This window comes from Podarcis liolepis (genome assembly GCF_965112155.1).
Source record: "Podarcis liolepis genome assembly, chromosome: 6".
In the NCBI taxonomy this organism is placed as follows: Eukaryota; Metazoa; Chordata; class Lepidosauria; order Squamata; family Lacertidae; genus Podarcis; species Podarcis liolepis.
The window spans coordinates 47,872,475-47,892,727 of record NC_139559.1 but is presented as its reverse complement, the minus strand read 5'-3'; the positions used below and the strand labels follow the sequence as shown (position 1 = coordinate 47,892,727).

At 43.6% G+C, this 20,253-nt stretch overlaps 1 protein-coding gene across 3 annotated transcripts in view; it reads right to left on the bottom strand.

Moving 5' to 3' along the window:
- ELAPOR1 (endosome-lysosome associated apoptosis and autophagy regulator 1) overlaps nt 1-20,253 on the bottom strand; it is a 61,238-nt gene that overhangs the window by 30,311 nt on the left and 10,674 nt on the right. For all 3 annotated transcript variants that reach the window (XM_083509787.1, XM_083509785.1, XM_083509786.1), the window contains exons 2-3: nt 1,485-1,605; nt 210-402 (exon numbers count right to left, since the gene is read on the bottom strand). In XM_083509787.1, coding sequence (XP_083365913.1) covers nt 210-370 — 161 coding nt within the window. In that variant the 5' untranslated portion in view covers nt 371-402; nt 1,485-1,605. The remainder of the gene's footprint in view (nt 1-209; nt 403-1,484; nt 1,606-20,253) is intronic.

Here is a 20,253-nt window from a genome sequence, read left to right as displayed (position 1 = left end):
TCAACTGAGCACGTGCAGCAGTCTGGAAATCAAAGGCAGGAGACTAGCAAGATACTACTCCAAAAATAAGTCTGGGTAATTCAGACCCTCAGGATCTGTGGAGAAATTCACAAGCACCCCCACTTAAACAACGTGTTTAGCTTTTAGAATCAGCAGTCTATGTGATAATGATGTGCTCTAGCAGAAATGAGAGCAACAAGCTCACTCACATGCTGCAGTTTCCCAAGGACTCTGATAAGCTGTAATCAATTTCAAGGTTGGTTGCTTTGTTGTCAAAACCATGGGGCAGCTCATCCCACTCATCGAACCTGATGCCAGTGCCCAGAGAATATGTGCCCTCTGCACACGGCATGCATGACTGGTTCTTCATGTCCAAGAATTCGCCAGCTTTGCAGGAAAATGCTGAAATGCAGAAGAGAAAAACTGATCAGGGGAAAAAGACAAATGAAAACCAAACAGAGACTTCCTTGAGTGATTCCTAGATTTATATAACATGCTGCCCCAATGCATTTGCCCTGGCCAGACTGCACTCTGGGGATCTGTGGGTTGCCACTTAATAAGAATCACAAGTTGGGAGAGTCCTACTGTGCTCATGTCCTGCTTCTGTTTCCCATACGCATCCAGTTCACCACTGGTGTAGCTTCTTATACAATTTCAAACCACAGTTTCCTACAACATCCAGACTCCAAGAATTGTGGTTTGCTTAAAATTCATTGAATGAGAACAAACCAAGATGTAACTATGGTTCCTAATCCTGGTTTGCTCATTAACTAGTCATAGGATTTGGCCCCTGTGGGAATTCATGGGGCTTTGGATCCAACAGACTCACAGCCTCTGGTGCCCTGCAATGTCCCATTTCAAGGCTTTCTGTGGTTTACTGCCAATGGGAAAACCCACCAGCAGAAGCTTCCCACCTGTCAGAGAGAAGCTCAGGACCTCTGGCATAGCAGAGCACCGTCAGCAATGGAGAGGCAATACTGCACCATCCTCCCACTCCCCCAGCCATTAACATTGGGGGGGGGTGTCCAAATTTGTATCTAAGTGCATCATTACAAAATTTCAGCAACATGTCAATTTCAAGTCACGTATGCCAATGCTAACTGTATGTGTGGGAAGTTAACATACACAAAATACAGGCAACTCTCCACCTGTGTGGGGGTTGCGTTCCGGGTCATTGCACGTGTCAGCAGTCGCAAGTAAACCCATTCCATCCCCTTCTGGGGCCAAAAGCAACACAGGCATTGGCGGTTGCACGGCAATCAGATGCACGAAAAATGGTCACCGCCTGCATTCAAGGATATTCTAAGCATGAAATTGGTATCTCTCTCTTCTGAATGTTCAACTATTAACAAGGGTAGACCTCATTTTAACACATTGCACGATGTGACATCTCGTGCCCCATGGCTCAACGTGGCTCTGGAGCCTCCAGTTGGCTGGAATAAACCATGTAAAGGGAAGGTGTGGTGACAGCAGTCATAGCTTACAGCATTTTGTGCCTTTGATGGGGTCTGGCAAGCCGGTGCAGAGTCCTGGGTTGTGCGGCACAGCTACTCTCCATCTGGAGCCTTGGCTGTTACATGCTGTGTATTCATAATGGTATTCAGACTGAAAGAGAAAGTGCAGGGGTGAAATAACACCAAGCGCATTTAGCACCAATGATAGATGCTTTCCCACTTATTATAGAAGATTGGCTCTCCACAGGACATCAGGTTATTATGCTCAGAGCCGCAGAATTTTGCACAATAGGAACATGTAAACTAGATTTGGTGGCCCCAACATTAAGGTAGCACACTAAACGTGCCACGGGCTGGTCTATCTTATAGACACATGCAATTCTATTCTCTAGAGCAGCTACTTCTAATTTATATTAACTGAGAGAATAAACTGGACTTTTATAATCCTATGCATATGCCTACAAATTCCAGAATCAAGGCAGTTTTGAATAACTGTTCTGTTGATAACAAGCCAGACCTTAAAGCAGATAAGATTCCATTTACTAAGCACAAGCCCATTTCCAGAGAAGGTGTTCATGCCACTAGAAAGAAATTGTGCTGGTACTGTAGTTGTGCAGAGTATGAACAAATGTTATCCAAATCCATAGTAGAGCCAGGGTACACGAGAGCTCCAGTTACCTTACTACATGCAGCAAAATCCTATTTCCCCGACTCCTGGCAGGTCTACATGTTAGAAGAAAAAACACAGGATTCACAACCCCATGTTTTCTTTATAAGGGAAATGCTAGATGGGTGGCATTTTCAAGCGAGAGAAAATAGGGAGTGCTCTTCCTATACCTATGGATTTGGCTTTGCAAAACATGAGATCACACACAAAGCCTGGTGCAGGGAAGGCATCCTTTGCTCCCTGCATCATTTCTGAGTTATGCAGAGCAAGGTGATAGAATCCAGGGGCAGGGATTGTTGTTGTAGCTGTGGTTGTTGTTGATTTTACGAAGCATATTTATTCACAACTGCTCTAAATTCTCAGGGCTCCTCTAGATTCTAAATATTTAGCAAACAAAACTATGTTTATCCTAGCATTATTAGGGATTAGTGTAACAAAACTGGTTGTTCATTAAACAGGTTCCTGGAGAAACCCGGATATAAAGTGTTGCCTAAAAGGCAAAACAATATTTCTTTAGTTCTCTAAACAGATGGAGTACTGGAGTATTTGACCAGGGCCAGAGAGAACGCTTCTGGAAATGAGCCAAGTCCACCAATTCTCTCATGAGTCACCTGACCAAGTAATGCGCTCTCTGTTTCTTTGCGATGAAGGCATACAGGGCTGTTCTACATATTTATTCTGAGGCTGATCTACCGGTATATATTTATTTTGGCATTTCCTACTTGCTATGATGTAGCCATTCTCATTTTAGTAGAAAATGCAAACGTCATATGTTTAATCTGTTTAATGGACTCTGTGTTCATTCTATACATTTCATATGTACCGTATTCAGTTCTGCTGTTAGCCACTAATATTAACCAACTTAATAAAGATTAATCAATCCTACTGGGCAACTGCTCTTCTTCCTCTCTTAACAGCGACTCTCCTTTTTGTGTCCAGCTTCAAACAGTAAATATACCTAATTTTCATTTATAAAAAGAAAAAGTTATTCCTTCGGAGGTAGTAAGATGCATTAAAATGTGTGGTATGTAGTACACAGCCTTAGCCTTGGTTTTCTGTTTGGTGCCAGGTGAGGACCTTTTTATTTGCCCAGGTCTTTCGGCTTGTTTGCGTTTCATCACGCTGGAATGTTGCCTTCTTTATTAGCAACATATTGTACAGTTTGATATTCACAGAATCGTAGACTTGTAGAGCTGGAAGGGACCCTGAGGGTCACCTTGTCCAACCCCCTTTGATGCAGGAATCTCTTGCCCAATGTGGGCCTTGAACCCACAACTCTGAGATTAAGTCGCATGCTCTACTGGCTGAGCTATCACACTGTCATTGTATATTATTGTTTTAATTCTTATGAGCTGCTCTGAGAGCCTTGGCCGAAGAGCAGCCAACACGCAAACAAATCAAATAAATCAAAAATCCTTCCCATAAAAACAATCTTGACTTTTGCTTGGGACAAAAATACAGCAAACTACCTTGTTTAGGATCTATCTTGCTTCAGAATCTAGATGCCGTAAGAGAGAAGCTTGTTTTGCTCCCCGACAAGAACAAAGGCCGGCTTGCAAATGCATTGGTAACTTTCTTAGGAACAAATGTAATTAATATCATACATTTGCTTAATAGCAAATGCAATCTCCAGCTAAGCCCCCAAGTGGCTAGGTTAACATGCTTTTTATATGTTTTTCTTATAAAAACTCTTTATAATGTGTTCTATTGTCCCCTGAAAGGGCTGGCTCAAGACATTTTGCTGCCTGGGGTAAAAGGCACTCTAGGGCTGTCCATTCTATGTAGAGAAGCCAACTGGACCAGCTGTTGAATCTTACTTCAACACTAGCAAAGATCCACTAAAAAAACAAACAAACCACTAACACTAGCAAAGATGGCGCACTCCACCACATCCCATGGGGCATGCAGGGTAGACCATGTGGTGCACACCTACCTCTATCATCCAGCTTCTCGCTGCCACACCACCACCCACACAGCATGTGCTACCCGAGGCGGCTGCCTCACTCTGCCTAAGGTCAAATTCTGGTCCCCAACTACCTTCCTTGTGATCTAATGCTACTCATTTCATTTGTAGCTGCATACTTCTAAAAGCTACAGCGAGCCAGAAAATCTCATTCTGGCTTGGGATTTCATTATTTGGATATAGTAATATTTAAGAGCCAATGTAGTGTAGTCGAGAGAGCATTGCACTAAGACCAGGGTTCAAATATGCCCCCCTCCCAGGTATGAAGCTCACTGGGTGCTGACCTTGGGGTCAGTCGCTGCCTAACCTACCTCACAGGGTTGTTGTGAGGATAAAATGAGGGAGGAGAACTATGTACTCCTTGGAGGACCGTTGGGATATAAATGTAAAATAATAATAATGAATAACAGGAGGGAAGACCCTTCAAAATATTAAAGTATCTTGGAACGTAGAGGAGTGGAGTCAGAGAATCAGGCGTGCATTCCCAATTCCCAATTCACCCCAGAATTCCAGCATTTAATGGGAGGTTTCTTTGAAAGGAAAAAAAATGCACCACACCATCCCCATACCATTCAGGGTCAGAGCTGGCTGTGCCATTTTGTGGACAAAGGTGCTTTGGTGTTAAGCATAATTCAACACAGCGATTAGGTCCAGGTTGGCAGTTTGCTCACACATCACCTGACATGTAGATTAATCTCTTTTCTGTTTGTAATACATGAAGTAGCCCTACGTGAAACAGTGGCAACGAAAAGGCAGCCTTTTGTAAAAGTTTCCCAGATGTTAATTTTATCAGGATTGATGAAAGCCAGTTCTTTGCTTTCTGTGGACACCTGCCCTGCCCTTCACTTATCTTTGACTGTGTTCCACACATCCATATGGAGGAACAGCTGCTACATGGGTAAAGTGTTCCCTGCTAATCACCTTGAAAACCTGACACCTTCCTCTGTGCAGAGGCCAGGGAGGGTTGTTTATGAAGAAGTTAAGCTAATGCTCAAGGCAAATGCAGCCGGCTGGAAGAGTTAGCCTAAAAGCCTGGCAAAAATCACCTTTTGTGTTAAGCTGCAAGTTGAGCACGTTATCTTCCCACTCCCCCCCAAATCTAAATAGCAAGGAAATGAATAGATTATAATCTGTTAAGAAATAAGGTTCTAAGATTTCCTCGTTATTTCTTAAAAAAACAAAACACCTAATTATTTCTAACACCCAAATCTATATACCTGAGAAAAAGCTCTGCATTTGGACAAAGACATGTAGGGCAGCTGTATAAGAGCAATGATGTTGCTGAGAAACCTCTGCTTTTGTTCTTACAGCCTGTGTAGTGTCAAACTGCAGTCCTCTGTAGACCTTCAAAGTGCCTGCACAGTGATAAACAGGATTACCACCGTCCCCTTCATGGGGCACCTGCTGGTTCCACCTGCCATCCACATGTTTGACTTAAGGCAGTGTGTGCAAAAAAGCTTGCTTGCAATGAACTTAATATACACAGACCTCTGCACAATCTGTACATGCAAAGCCAGAACTCCCAAACTAAGAGGCTCCTATGAAAACCAAGAAGTGGTACGAGACTCAAATCTTTTAAAGATCTGATGAAGCAACCGACAGAAAGAAAGAATCTGAAGCAAATAATGGGGCCTCTGTTTGACATAAGCATAAATTAATCAGAAAGGGAGCTGTCAAATGAGGCAAAAGCACACACAAATCAAGCAAAAGGATGCAAGATTTCTCAAAGAAGCTAACTTTAAAGGGCTGTGAGAGAGACAATAAAACAGCAGGAGAAATTCAGAGCTGATAAAGACAAGTGTGGAAATATATCAAAAGAAAAGCTCAAAAATGGTAAGCAAATGTAAATAATGAATTACAATTTAATTAGGATGCAATCCCATACTGAAGATTTGACAGCTTTCAACTTTGGCAGAAGCCCCCACCACATTGGTGGAATACCAGATATGCAGCCACCACGGCAGATTTGCCAGGGGAGATCTGCTGGCGTAAACCCTCCACTGGTAGAGCCATTCCACCAGCAAAGATACGCCAGTGAAGCAGCTGGAATGGGGTGCAGGGCACGGGCAACGTGAGGAAAGAGCGCACTTGTACCATATTCTACACTCCTTAGATCTGCAGCCATGAATGCCATAACTTTACACCAGCTCAGGGAAAGAAAGAAAAAAGCTGTGCTATATGTCCATCTAGAAGGATGTAACCCATCAACATTTAGGATTATCACCCATGCCCTATGTTGGAGGACATAAAACCTGTTCTTTCACACCAGGGACAATGTATCATAAAACACAGCACTCCCACTATTATATTAAATTTATATTAAAAAGCAGGATTTCTGGGGAAAGAGATGGGGGCTTCTGGAAAAAAGGGAGCAGGGCCACTTGTCACTTTTTTATTACAAAGAGCAGTCTCTATATTCTTCTCACGGGGTCCAGGCTGTCTCATTGATTTGTCCACTTCCAAACGGCTGCTTTGTGGTTGGGTGGGGCCAGTGAGGGCCCCCTCTGATCTCTTGGGCCCTCAGCCAGCACTCCACCTGATACACCAGCAGTACAGTAGTACCTCGGGTTACAGACGCTTCAGGTTATAGACTCTGCTAACTCAGAAATAGAACCTCGGGTTAAGAACTTTGCTTCAGAATGAGAACAGGATTTGTGCAGTGGCCGTGTGGCGGCCCCATTAGCTAAAGTGGTACCTCAGGTTAAGAACAGTCATCCAGAATGAATAAAGTTCTTAACCCAAGGTACCACTGTATCTAAACCCCCTACACAGAAAGGCTACAACTCAGACAATAGGGCACACGGCATGGGCCTGTATCTCTCTGGCCTCTGGTAGCTCACATTTGATGCTCACATGCAGGTTTCCCCCCCTTGTTTCCTGTTTCCAAAGGAGCCACTTTGCATCAACACAGCTTCTCTCCAGATAACTCGTACAAAACACAAGGATATTGCTGAAACTTCTCTTCCCAGAACCTTATCTGGTACAGTATCTCACCTTGGAGCTTCAGGCCCAAATGCCAAGTTACCTTCCGCTCCCACAACTGGAGATGCAAGGACACAGCACCCCACACAGGTAAGCAAGTTAAAGAAAAACCCTTGCTGTAATGTATAACCGTTGCAGCTGCCTCCCATGTCTCCCCCACTCCTTTCATAGTACATAAATACGGTGTCTTGCTTGAACCATCTTGCCCCAACACACTTGGCCTCCCCAAAATCAGTGCTCTCTACATAGAGGAGGTACTCATCCTCACACCCAGGTGAACTCTTCATTGGCAAAGGCCAGGCACTCCTTTCCAACTCGGTTGGCAAGGCTATAAACAAGCATGAGAGGGTTCTGCTTCTTTTATACAGAGCAAAAAAAGGGGGAGGGGAATAAGTAAATCAAAGGATTTTGCCGAACTTGTTCAAGGAAAAAGTTTAGTTCTTCAGCACCTTCATTTATAGTGCAAACATGATATATTTTTCCTCCTGCTTAACTTAAATTCAGAAGGCTTATTTAGCTTTGTTGCAGAACAAGCTTTGGAGTTTTGTGACATGTTAAACAATGTTTTGGCACTGTATTAGCATTTTCTTAAACTAATAAGAAACAAAGGGCTCATGAAAATATAGAGCCTTTCTCAAGCACCATTTAAATTAGATCTAGCTAGTGTGTAAAAAGTGATTTTGTTCCTAGGCTGATGAACAGCAAGTGGTTCAAAATAGCAATTGAAAACAAGCCAAGCCTTTGAAGTTTCACAGCACTTGAATATCAGGGAAGGGAAAAGGTAAGACAAGAGTTATTATATTAAGACTGTTTGACAGGGAAGGTTTTTGAAATCCCTTGATCTTTCTCAGCACATCCAGTTTTCACAGAAAGGTGCAGCCACACACATTTTCTTCTAGAACAGTATATGCCACTTGATCACAGAAGAACTATCAGACTTTGGAAGAAAATGCATTTTAATACAGGAGAAAATGCTACGGGTTTTGTGCTTTTAAAAAGCACCCAGTATTTTCCTCAACCAAATACAAATATGTGCACTGCAAAACTTTTGCCATGTAAAACTTCTGCAGGGAGTATTTCACTTCTCTGTTCCCCTCCCCAGAACCAAAAAGTGTTGGCGATTATGTACTTGGCTTCATTTTAGTTTCATCACGTCTACCATCGCAACGTACATAATAGAAAGAGGTTAATGAATGTGTTCAAGAAGGGAGAGGGACAGAGGCTGAACCTAGAGAGTGAGCAGAGCCATGCAAAATCGGGTGTGTAGTCAGAAACAAAACCATGCATGACCCCGTGACAAAAACACACACACTTTTTCAGTACTTGCTCTGTCTGGTGTAAGTGGACTGTACATCTGCCCATGGAACAATGCTGAGTGGAACCCCCAGTCTTCCAAATCACAGGCATTCAACAGGGCTAAAGATCACCCTCTAAATAAAGATGTGCAGAATGTCACTTGGGGGTGGCGCTTGAAACTATGGTCAGCAGTGCAAAGCTGGGGGCCAAACTTGGCAACGGATGGTTGAAACTAATGTGCCTAGCTTTCTTATAATTTGTGGCTGAGGGGGGATCAGGATTTGGACCCTGTACCAAGGGGCAGTTAACAGTGTCTGTCAGCCATGTTCCTGGCAAAAATCGTTCTTGCCCCGTGCCCCAAAAGCTGCTATTTGAACCAGGAGGGAAAGTTCTACTGGCATCAAGGGAAGCTTCCCTCCTTGTCATGTCTCGTGTCCCTTTCCATCCCTGTACTGATGTCTGCACGTGTACCCTGCAAACATGTAAAGAGAAATACAAGAATGGAAAAGGACAAAAAACAAACTAACATGGAACAAAAGGCAATCGTTTGGGCTCAGCCCAAGAGATTTGGCCCAGATCCCTGCCCTTATCTGTATGCACAGTGGCACAGAATTCTCATTACTGGTTGAAGCAGAGAACAGGGCAGTGCATTGCTCTCTTTCAGCCTATGCAAGCAAGTCCCGGTACTGTAGCCAGCTTCCAGTATTTTTAAAACATTTCACTGGGATAGTAAAATTCTTGAAGGAGGAAAAATTACATAGTACAATTCCTGATGAAGCTCAGAAGGGCTACAACAAGTGCTACTTTTCTGTAATGAAAGTCAAGTCCAAGAGGTCTCAAGTGTAACAGCTACAAGTTGAGCTTCCAGGCTGGATCCACTGTCTTTTAACTGAACCTGCAGAGGCTCAGTTGCTGAGCACTTGCTTTGCAAGCGTGCCGCCCCAAGACCGAGAAAGGCCTCTGTGGGAGAGCAATTCCCAGTCACGGTTAATGAGGCTGAGTGAGATGCACCACTGCATCCCAACCACCTGCACTTGTTTAATGGGTACAGTGCCTTCCCTCCCACCCTTCACTCTGTGTGCCTAATTCAAGCTATTGTCAGAATATCCTCCAGACCTATCAATTTGCCTCTTTGAATGCCAGGGGTTTTTTTGTGGGGGGGTTTTTGGTTTAATTTTTGCTTCAGTCTTATATGCAGCAGCTTTCGGCATTTTGAATTAGATATGGAGCTAGAGCAGCCTACAATGCTTTTAAACCTAACTGTTTGTTGGATGTAAAAAATATGTGGGAACACAAAGTCAAGCACTCAGTTTCATGCATTCTGTCACTTAAACACCCAACTGAGATTGCAACCTGTGCTTTTTCGATTGCAGAGAAATGTATCTTTTTACGTGGCAAAACACCGAAGGACAAACCATTAGCAGCTCATATATATTCAGTCGTGTCTGGATGTTACACTAAACCACTGTTTAAAAGCAATGTGAATGAGTCTACCTTGCTTCAGGGCTCTTGCTACCTACCCACAGCTAAAAGAAGGAACATATAAGCGCTTGCTTTGCTTTCAGTAAACTATGACTTCCTGCATTGTCAAAACTGAGAATAGTAGTTTAACACTAACTATGGTTAGGGTTTTTATAAAAAATCAAGACAGCTTCATAACTCACAATTTGAAGTTGACTTGTTTGAAAACTAAGCACAGTTAGTGAGAAAACATTATTCCTGCTTCAGATAGCACGGGAAGTCACAGTTTACAAGTCACAGTCATGTTCTTGGCTGTATGGGAGGAATAGAGTTGCTCAGGAAGAGAGGAGGCTGATTCATGCAGTGTTAAATCATAGTCTAATGTTACATCTGAACTTGGTCATTGCCTTCCCATTTTCTGTAAGGCATACATGAGTCTGTCTGCTCCCCATCCCTCTATCTGCATGTATGTGTGCAAACCCATCACTCAAGAGCGGTAGATTAGCACAGAGTTTGACATTTCCAGGCTATTAAGGAAATTCCACTTTTAATGAGCAAGAACTTCTGTGCGATTCAAGACAATTCTCCTGGACATAAGCTTACTGTACATATCCATTTATTTTCCTTGGCAAGAGACTGGCATTTGCTCCTGGCACTTGCCTGAGCTGTTCTTTATTTGGCACATTGTAAGGATAACCTACCCGAGTGCAATGAATAGCAGGTAAGTCAGAAAAAGGGGGAGAAATAAAAAGAATTCTACTGACAAACCACTTTTCCAGACAAGAACATATACTAAATATGAAAAAAAAATTAAAACACAAATGAGGGGTATATTATGAAAAACAATTAACAGTCATGTAAAGAAAAGATACTTTTCTTCTGTAGAAAATAGATAGTAGATAAATTTAAAACACACACACACATTTGGTCTAACACAATGGGGAAGGGCTATTGTTCGGCTCTACGTTTTGCATACAAAACGTCCCGGATTCAACCCCCTATGTCAAAGCCTTTTCTTCAGTGTGCGGTTGGACAGAAATGAGGAGTTGAGGGGAAACTGTACCATTAGAAAACTAATAATGTGAAGTTTGAAAAAAAAGGGGGAAATTAGACATGTGAGGCATAAGTGTTTATTAAGCAGTTAATTGACATGAAATGTCAGGGACAGCATGTACCCAAATTGTATCAGGGTAGAATGTGCTCCATTTCCATACTTAAAATAAACTGCCCAAACCAGATTAAAACATCTTCTTTTGGGCGGGAACCACCTCTTCTTCACCTTTTGGCAGGTAACACTTCATTTTATCCTTGTAGTTACTCTTAAAATATTCCTGTTTTTGCACCTGTCACCAAACTAAGGCAGACTCATCTACCATATAGTGACGGTTCATTTATAAGAACTAGTGGCTCCTATGGAGAAACTGCCATTGATACAGAGTGAAAAGCACGCTTTGTGTTTGTTCAGCCTTTGCTATTTTGGTGGGGGGGGTACAATTGGTGCAGTTGCTTTTTTAAAAAACCCCCCCAGTGTCTCCAAGCAGAGCTGGGAAAGACTTCTGTCTGAAACCCCGCCAGACAGTATCAAGCAGGTGTGGCGGTACATTGGAAACTACTGGCAGATCTCTGGGTGATTTCCAGGAGCTTGGTAAGGGATTCCAACTGTCTAGTACAGTGGTACCTCGGGTTACAGACGCTTCAGGTTACAGACGCTTCAGGTTACAGACTCCGCTAACCCAGAAATTGTACCTCAGGTTAAGAACTTTGCTTCAGGATGAGAACAGAAATCATGCTCCGGCGGCGCGACAGCAGTTGGAGGCACCATTAGCTAAAGTGGTACCTCAGATTAAGAACAGTTTCAGGTTAAGAACGGATGTCCAGAACGAATTAAGTTCTTAACCCGAGGTACCACTGTAATAGCAACACCAGAAATAGGTGGGGCAACCCAGCCAGATGGGTGGGGTATAAATAAAAAAATAAATAAAATAAAAATAAAATATCACACACACAAATCCTAAATTAGGCTGCTGAAACAAAGAAAGGCTGCAGGGAAATCTAGGCTGAACATATGTTAAGGGGCACCTTGTCCTTAATTCTTAGGGCTTGTCCACACTTCTGCTTGCCCCATGCCTAGAAAGCATGGGTCTAAGCAAGTTTCCCCTTGCCCCACTCATTTCCCAAGAAAAACCTGCTCCTTAGCTTTAAATTGGAACAAATGGCAGTTCACGAAAAACCCGTGCCATTTGTTCTGACTGATAACAAAAGAGCATTTTTTCCCCAGGGGAAAGCAGTGGGACAACAGGAAGTGGATAAGCCCTTAGCTAAATTTATTTTGCACCTGGCTCTGGTTGGGGGATCTCATGAGTTCTAGTACAATAATATGGTAGATCCTGCAAGACCACCCTCCCCTGGTGTACAATGTAGATGACTCTGAGTTGGATGAACAGTGGTCTGAGTTGGTTGGTATAAGGCAGCTTTCCATGTTCTCAGTCCCTGCTTTCTCACACCTGTGATGATCAATCAATAGTAAAGAGACCCTTTTAAGCAGAAAGTGCTTTCATACCAGTAAAGGTCACTTAGCTGCTGTAAGGAATGCTAAGTTTATCACAAATGTGGAAATGGGTATTTTCAGGAAACTGCAGCATTCTTCCAATGCACTCAGAATAATTCTACCTCCAGAAAGCTGGACCCAGAACCTTGTACTGAATAATAATAACTGAAGCATAGTTGAAATATTGGCCAGTCTTAAAAGCCGCCCAGCTGCCTCTGTAAGGAACAGGTTGTAAAAGCAGCTAAGGAATAACAAGGAGTTCTTATCTGGATTCACCATGTACTCCTCCTTCGGGCATTCTGAACCAGGAAGCAAACAAGGCTGCAATCTGGCACTGGGAGTGTACCTGCCATTCCAACTCTACTTCCTTCTCCCCCATGCCCAAAGTATCTCTGCTGTTTGAGGTGGCTCTCAATACCATTTTACAAGCGGTTTTGTCACTGATGACCATACAAACAAGTTCTATTTCTTCAGAACATTTTGCTTTTTTAAATGAGCAATTTAATCTGTCTTTATGAGGCATGCAGACATTCTTTGAGAAGATTAGACACATGCCTATTATGAAGCAAAAGTGGTCCGTTTCCTGGAACTGTGTTAGAAGCCCAATCTTGTTTGCAATCTTCTGGTTTCACTGTACTTCTGCTGGCAACTCTCCTCATCCCTCGATTATCAGAATCAGATCTCTTCACTAACTTCCCTGTCTGAGATGGAACAATAGCAAGTTCATGGAATGCTGCTTAACAGCAAATAAAACTGCTGGTCCAAGCAAGCTGGGATTCTCTATCCTGGCTGGCACATGTCCTTCCCAGCCCAGATGGCAGGGACTAAACCCAGATACTTGTTTCACACAAAGCTTGTACTTTAGTATTAACCTGTGTTCCCTCCTCTCTTGCTTTGCTAGCAGGGAAACATTTCTGATGCAGGATCCGGACTTCCCTGGCCACATAGTACAAAACTTATCTAGGGCATCCACTATCCTCATTTCTCCACATACATCCTCAGAAACCCCTGGGCAACCGTTTATGGATTAAAAGTGGCTTTTCCAACTCAGCTGAGCCTCACAATGTTAGACAGCCTAGGCCCCTGTCGGTTACAAATCCTCCAAGTTACTGGTTTTTCCAGTTTTACTTCATGTACACATAAACCGCCACTCAGCCTCTGAAACCAGCAGCCTGTAAAAGGCAAAATCAACATTTTAAGTTTCATTTATTGCGTGTTCACCACCTGCTCTCCTTATCAGGTTGATTCTTCACTTCACTTTCTCCTAGCACTAATTTCCAGCATTTTCTTTCTATACGTGTTTCCTCTCTAAACCACTTCTTCATTTAACTGAAGAGATTGAAGGTATGCCATTTCATCTCTGTAGCAACAACTTTGAAAACGTGTGCAAAACGTGTGTGAGCACAGTGGGGTGTGTGTGTGTGTGTATAAAATGCATGCACTACCTTGAGATATTAGCAAACTGGATTTTACAAAGGTCAGAACCACCCTTTTCTTGTCTCTACCAGAAGAAATTAGCAAGGGGTCTGTGGTGAATAGGTGCACAACATGCTGGTCACAGATGCCAACTTGAAGAAAATATTGGGGGGGGTGCCTCTCCTCACTTCTCCCCTCTCTCCACACCACCTCCCTTCACCATGAGGACACAAGCCTGTAAAAGAGGGTGGTGTCCAGCTAGGAGGGAGGTGGCTGTCCAAGGGAGGAAGGTGCCAACTTGTGGAAAATAGGGAGGGTTCAGCTCCCCCTAAATATTCTATTGGAGGACCAAAGGGACCAGGGCCTCACAGAGTTGGCACCTATGTGCTGGGCTGTGTACACTGCACTCCCCCCCCCCCCTCGCCACCGCTGCCCAAACAGCATGTGTTGCTCCTATCCCAATATCCACTCCCAATCTCCAGGGGTTTAGAACCAGTGTCTGTTGAATATAGCTGGATTCTCCCTTCAGGCATTCACTCTAAAGAAAGGTTAGGAGAAGATGCAGCCGTGCACACACTTTGGGCCCTGATGCATTCAGCTAAACATCTGAATAGGGCTTAAGGAAAAATGACTAATTTTTGCTGGAATACACAGGGCAGAAGCTGAAAGGAACTGAAAAGAAAAATCTAAATGTGGAGACAAATGGTTCTAAATTTAACTCCATAGTGGTAGGATTACTACAATGTGTTTCAGGGTGGATATTTTTTTTTAAAGTGAGAAACGGAAGTTACAGCTCTGTGTTGTGCAGCAAGGGGGCTAGGTGGGGCAGGTGGATATATCACAGAATGTATAAGGATCTACTGGTGAAGCAACAATCACCACAGACCAAGCCAACCATTGTTGCACTTGAGCACAACATTTAAGAAACAGGCGAACTTGCACACGTTTGCCAGTTGCTCAGTTGGTCATCTGTATTGTTCATTCATTGCTACGGGGCTTCAGCTCAAACAATAAAACATTATCCTGGAAAGGACAATGCCTCATTAATGAGGCAATAATTGCACATATGTAAAACAAAGAAGAGTGCTAATTAGGCTGTTCATGCTATTGTCCATGACAGGCCACAACAGAGTGAATTCAGCAAGATCCATTCTCCAGTTTGCTATGGCTCCATACCTTTTCATACCTAAGCTCTGAGCGTGGATGCAAATGATAAGCATTACATAGAGAGCACTTTAAACTGGTGTCTCAGGCAGAATGTCCAATGTTGACACATCAGTTATTTGTAACACTTTGCCTTACAGGCTGCTACACACCTCTGTGTCTTGCAATAATGTGGTACACAATGGGGACCGCACGTGATGCTCACCCACAAGGAGCAGCACTCATGTGCCTGGATTTAAAAGAAGCCACTACATGGCTGCTCTTCATTACAAAGTCAAAGACTTGCAAATTATAAAACATTGCATGTATAGCAATGGTGATTGGCAGCCTTTTCAGTTCAGCTTCTTTGTGCCAAAACACCTGATCCAAAGACTAGCTGCAGCAGCACTTAAGTGTTAGGAAGGATGTGCCAGCAATACAAAATCATAAAGCATGAAAGTTACATCAGCACTACAGTACTGCTGATTGACATCTATGCAGAAAAATGATGTAAATTAGGAAATACCTGTATTATTTAAAATAAATTACCAGGGGATTTTCAGTCCCCTGAGGCTCCAAGACTCATACCTATTTAGAGTTTGGAAGCTGCAATGTGGCTTGTCTAAAGAGATTCCTAAAACTTGAGAACGGCAAGCCAAATCCAGTTGTACAGGATGCTTTGGCAGCCAAAAGCAGCACACACTGCAAAATTGAGTATAGCTCCCAGGACCTCCTGCTTCTTTTATAAACGAGGATAAGGATTTCCACAGAATGGAATCATTTTAATTGAGGTATATGGACCTGAGTCATCTCAAAAAGCAGAAGAGGGTGGTGCAGTGTAAATATACAGCGATATACATAGTTCCAAAAGGGAAGTAGCTGGGATTATGGCTTGAAAAATGGCACATTACCTGGAAAATAAATTGCTATCATTTATCTTCTGCTGGTTCCAATTGAGCAGCAAATTACGTGAAGGAAGTAAAATGTCAGTTTGTGTAGGAGAAACGTTTACACAGGGCAGAGGGGCTTCTGGAAGAGAGCTGAGAAGGAGGAAGCAGGTGGGACAAGCAGCCAATCAAAAATGATGACCAGAAAAAAACACAACTCCAACTGAAAGACAAGCCTGGCTATTAGTAGAAAGGGGTGAACAGGTAAGGGAGCTGATGAAGCATTGCAGGGGCAGAATGAGACTAATAAGCCTGATGTTTGATGACAATTTTCTACCTTGCTTTCCTCACTCTATTATATTCCTAGAACCTTGGGCCACTCAATGATGATGCACGTTGGACATTTCAGGACAGCAAAATAAAATACTTATTCTTACAGCAGATAATTAGAGTATGGTGATGGTGATGGCTGCAACCAGCTTTAAAGGGGTGATTTGATAAATTCATGGAGGGTAAGGCTGTCCATGGCAAACAGCCATGAAAGCTGTATGCTACTTCCATGTCTCTGAATACCCATCACTGAGGAATAGGATTGCAGAGATTGCTCTAGTGCTCATGTCTTGCTTGTAAACTTTCCAACAGGCACCATCACTGAGATAACAGGATGTTGGAGTAGATGGACCTTCAGCCTGATCCAGCAGGGCTCTTCCTATGTTCTTAGCTCTACAGAAACTGACCTCATGATCAAGAATCTGAAGTAGCACTATGTACCGTAACAGATCCCCTTCCTTGTATGTGGGTACTCAACAGCCCAGTAGGGAGCCAGTTATGCCTTCTTGTTTTATGGTTGCCACCACCTATTTCAGTCTACAGCCTGTCCTGCCACCCCAAACAAGGATGGATCTGGGGATGCCCCATTAACTATTAGATACTGGGATCCCGGACCAATGCACCTTGTGCCTCCAGCCAATCCCCTGCTCCTGGTATCTCCCAGAGGATAGATTAATGTACTAGTCTAAAAGAACTCTGATCCTAAATTCCTTGTAGCTTTAATTCCAAGCAGTCTGGACACATGGGGATGACTAGAATCCTGAGGTTGGCAAATGCACACATTTCAGTGGTCAAGTTATGAAACTCTATTAAGAATAGAAGAAAGAGGGGAGTAGGCAAATGTTCAACAGAATACTATAAACAAAATGAGAGCCTGGTGGCTCAAACCCCTAACTGATCTAACCAGTCAGCACTGTATTTCTAGTTGCTTATGAGTAAGCTGCAAGAATGGTCAGCTTCCCAGTGCATAGCAAAATGCTGTGTGGCCCTGAGGCAGAAAGGTCACAGGCCCCGAGGTGGGGAAGCAAGAACAAAGGGAATGATCCTAGAGTACCTTTTCATGGGATTCCTGCCCAATGACCAATCAGACCTCAAGTCACATTTTATAGGTAAATGGGAGATACTTTGTCAGAGTAAGGTGAGAGGCTGAGGAGTCGTTTAGGGTTTAAATTAAGACCCAGATTTTCCCAACTTTCCGTCAGACAGTTTTAATCTTTCTCTTGTGAGATAGCCAGCTGGGTGGGGAAGCTGCGAGGGCTTTGCTCACAGAAATAGAGAAGCAGGAGACCAGTGCTCCTCTGTCACAGTACAGTGGTACCTCGGTTTAAGAACAGTCCGGTTTAAGAACAATTTGGTTTACAAACTCCGCAAAACTGGAAACAGTGTCTTGGTTTGAGAACTTTACCTCAGTCTAAGAACAGAATCTGAACGGTGGAAGGGCACCGGCAGCGGGAGGCCTCATTAGGGAAAGCGCGCCTCAGTTTAAGAATGGTTTTGGTTTAAGAATGGACTTCCAGAATGGATTAAGTTCGTAAACCGAGGTACCACTGTACTTATATATTCAAGAGTTTACTCATACAGCATATGGTGAGGCTAATGGGGGTGGGGGTGGAGTGGGAAATGCAGGTGTTTATCTGAATATCAAATAAATCTAGTAAAGCAAGGACAGCTAAGTCCAGGCTTCCGGTAAGAGGAAACACACAGTCATCAGTGTACGGGTGATAACTGTAGCACATAACCAATTACAGTTGCCTTACTAGACCAAGGTTATAAAAGAGTGAGGAGAAGCTGAAAACTCATTGATGCACAAGATGTACAGTGAAAAGGGCGATATTAAGACTTATAAATGCAGCAGCAAATATTTCTCAATGTAATTGTCCTATACATCAGCAGGAGCTTTTATCAGTGTTTCCAATGCAGAACACTTTTTGTCTCACCTCAATATTTACGATCTACAAAAGCAAGCAAAAACAACCGTTTTTGTTTCTTTAAAAGAGTCCTCTTAATTCAGAAATATAGGAATTAGTCTGCGGTTTTATCTGGCCTTAGGCCAGGGAGGGGAACCTGTGACCCTTTAAATGTTGTTCGACTACAGCTGCCGTCGTCCTTGACCACTGGTTATGCTGCGTGGGGTTGATGGAGTCCAATGAGATCTGAAGAGCACAAGGGCCCCATCCCTGGTCTACAGAGGCGGCTTCAGACAAGAGTATTTCTCATCCTAACCTGGAAATGTCAGGGTCTGAATCTAGGGTCTGTTGCAAGGCATGTATGTGTTCTACCTCTGAGCTACAGAGACATATGTTTTATCCCATTTTTTGCTGCCTATAGCAAAGACATAAAAAGAGTACTTTGCAAACCTCTGTGGGACCATTGAGTAATACAAAAAGGAATTGGTTGAGGGGTTTGGGTTTTTTTGTTCCATCATAAGCATCTGCCTAAGCATTAGCTGACAGGCCTGAATCAAACGGGGTGGTGAAAAGGAGCATATGCCCTGCGTGGCAGGTTAGCGGAGAGGAAAAACTGCTGAGTGGCTATAGAAAGTCCTTCCTCCTTGCCCACCCCAAGAAGAGGAAGGTGAGAAGCTGAAGCAGATGGGACGCAAAGGGGAGAAAGGGGGGCCTGGTGCCAGTGGCAGACTTTGGGTTTTCAAATTTCAGCAGTGCCCTGTGCCATGCTGAAATTCAGCACATGCGCGCGCGCGCACACACACACACACACACACACACACAGCCTCTTGCCTTCCATTCGAAGTCATTGTTTCAACACTCAGTGCAGGTGAACCAGTCATGCTTGGCTAAATCCACCTCTGCTGCTACTCAACTCCTGCTGGGGAAGCTGAACCTGAACTTGGCCAGCAGACCAGGACAAGCTCAGAGTCAGAGCTTCCCAGCTTGTGTGTGTGTGTTGAGGTTCCACCATAAAAAACAGGGAAGGGGGGGAGGAGGAAAAAGAGCCTCAAGCAAACCAGCTCCTCCATCCATTGATCACTGCCTATCGGGGTCTTTGCACACCCCCAATCCCTGCATGCCATTTCCCAGGGCAGAGCAACCCACCATTTCTCAGTGTTGCAAAGAGTTGGAGGAGGGCAAGATGCTGCCTTCAAGACTGTCTGGCTGAGGCTGGGGAAGCACTTGAGGTCCCACCTGCCTGCCAGGTTGAGGTGTAGGGGGCCCCAGGCAGGCTTCCTTCTTGCTGGGGTGGGCAGCAGTACAGACTTTTGCCCCCTTTGGCAAAATTCGTAGATCCAACACTGCTAGCTAGAAGTACCGAGCAGCAGCAGCAACTGATCCTAATTACTTTAGGCAAAAAACAGGTATGAGTCTCCTGGAGCCAATAGTCAGGATCTATATCAGCATAAATTAAATAAAAATACAGCTATTCTGTTCTGCAGCTATTACTGATCCCATTGAGCAAATGAAAAGAGATGAAGGAGTTTCAGCAGGCTCCGCGCTCTCAAAGATGACACTGGGAGAATTGGTCATTTCTAGAAAATGATTTTCTGGTGGGTGGGGTCTGAAAGAGCAACACTTTGATATATGAAAATGCACTTCATATGTACCCCAGGGGTAGGACATGGAATTACAGTGGTACCTCAGGTTACATACGCTTCAGGTTACATATGCTTCAGGTTACTGACTCCACTAACCCAGAAATATTACCTTGGGTTAAGAACTTTGCTTCAGGATAAGAACAGAAATTGTGCTCCAGCGGCGCAGCAGCAGCGGGAGGCCCCATTAGCTAAAGTGGTGCTTCAGGTTGAGAACAGTTTCAGGCTAAGACTGGACCTCCGGAACGAATTAAGTACTTAACCCGAGGTACCACTGTATACATGATGACTGGAATGAAATACTAACTCATTTTTTTAATATTATTTCACAACTTACCCAAGTCCCTAACCATGGTCAGGTTTTGTCTGTTCAAAGGCCTTTCCCTTGATGCTGGGCTTTCATATTGAAAGAGGACAAACACTAAGGATGGAACCCTAATCCCATTTACATGGGAGTAAGTCCTACTTAATTCAATAGGACTTACTTCTAAATAGATACACTGTTAGCCTTTAGCAGGCCTTTCACTTTTAAGAGATATAACAAAAAAGAAACCCACAT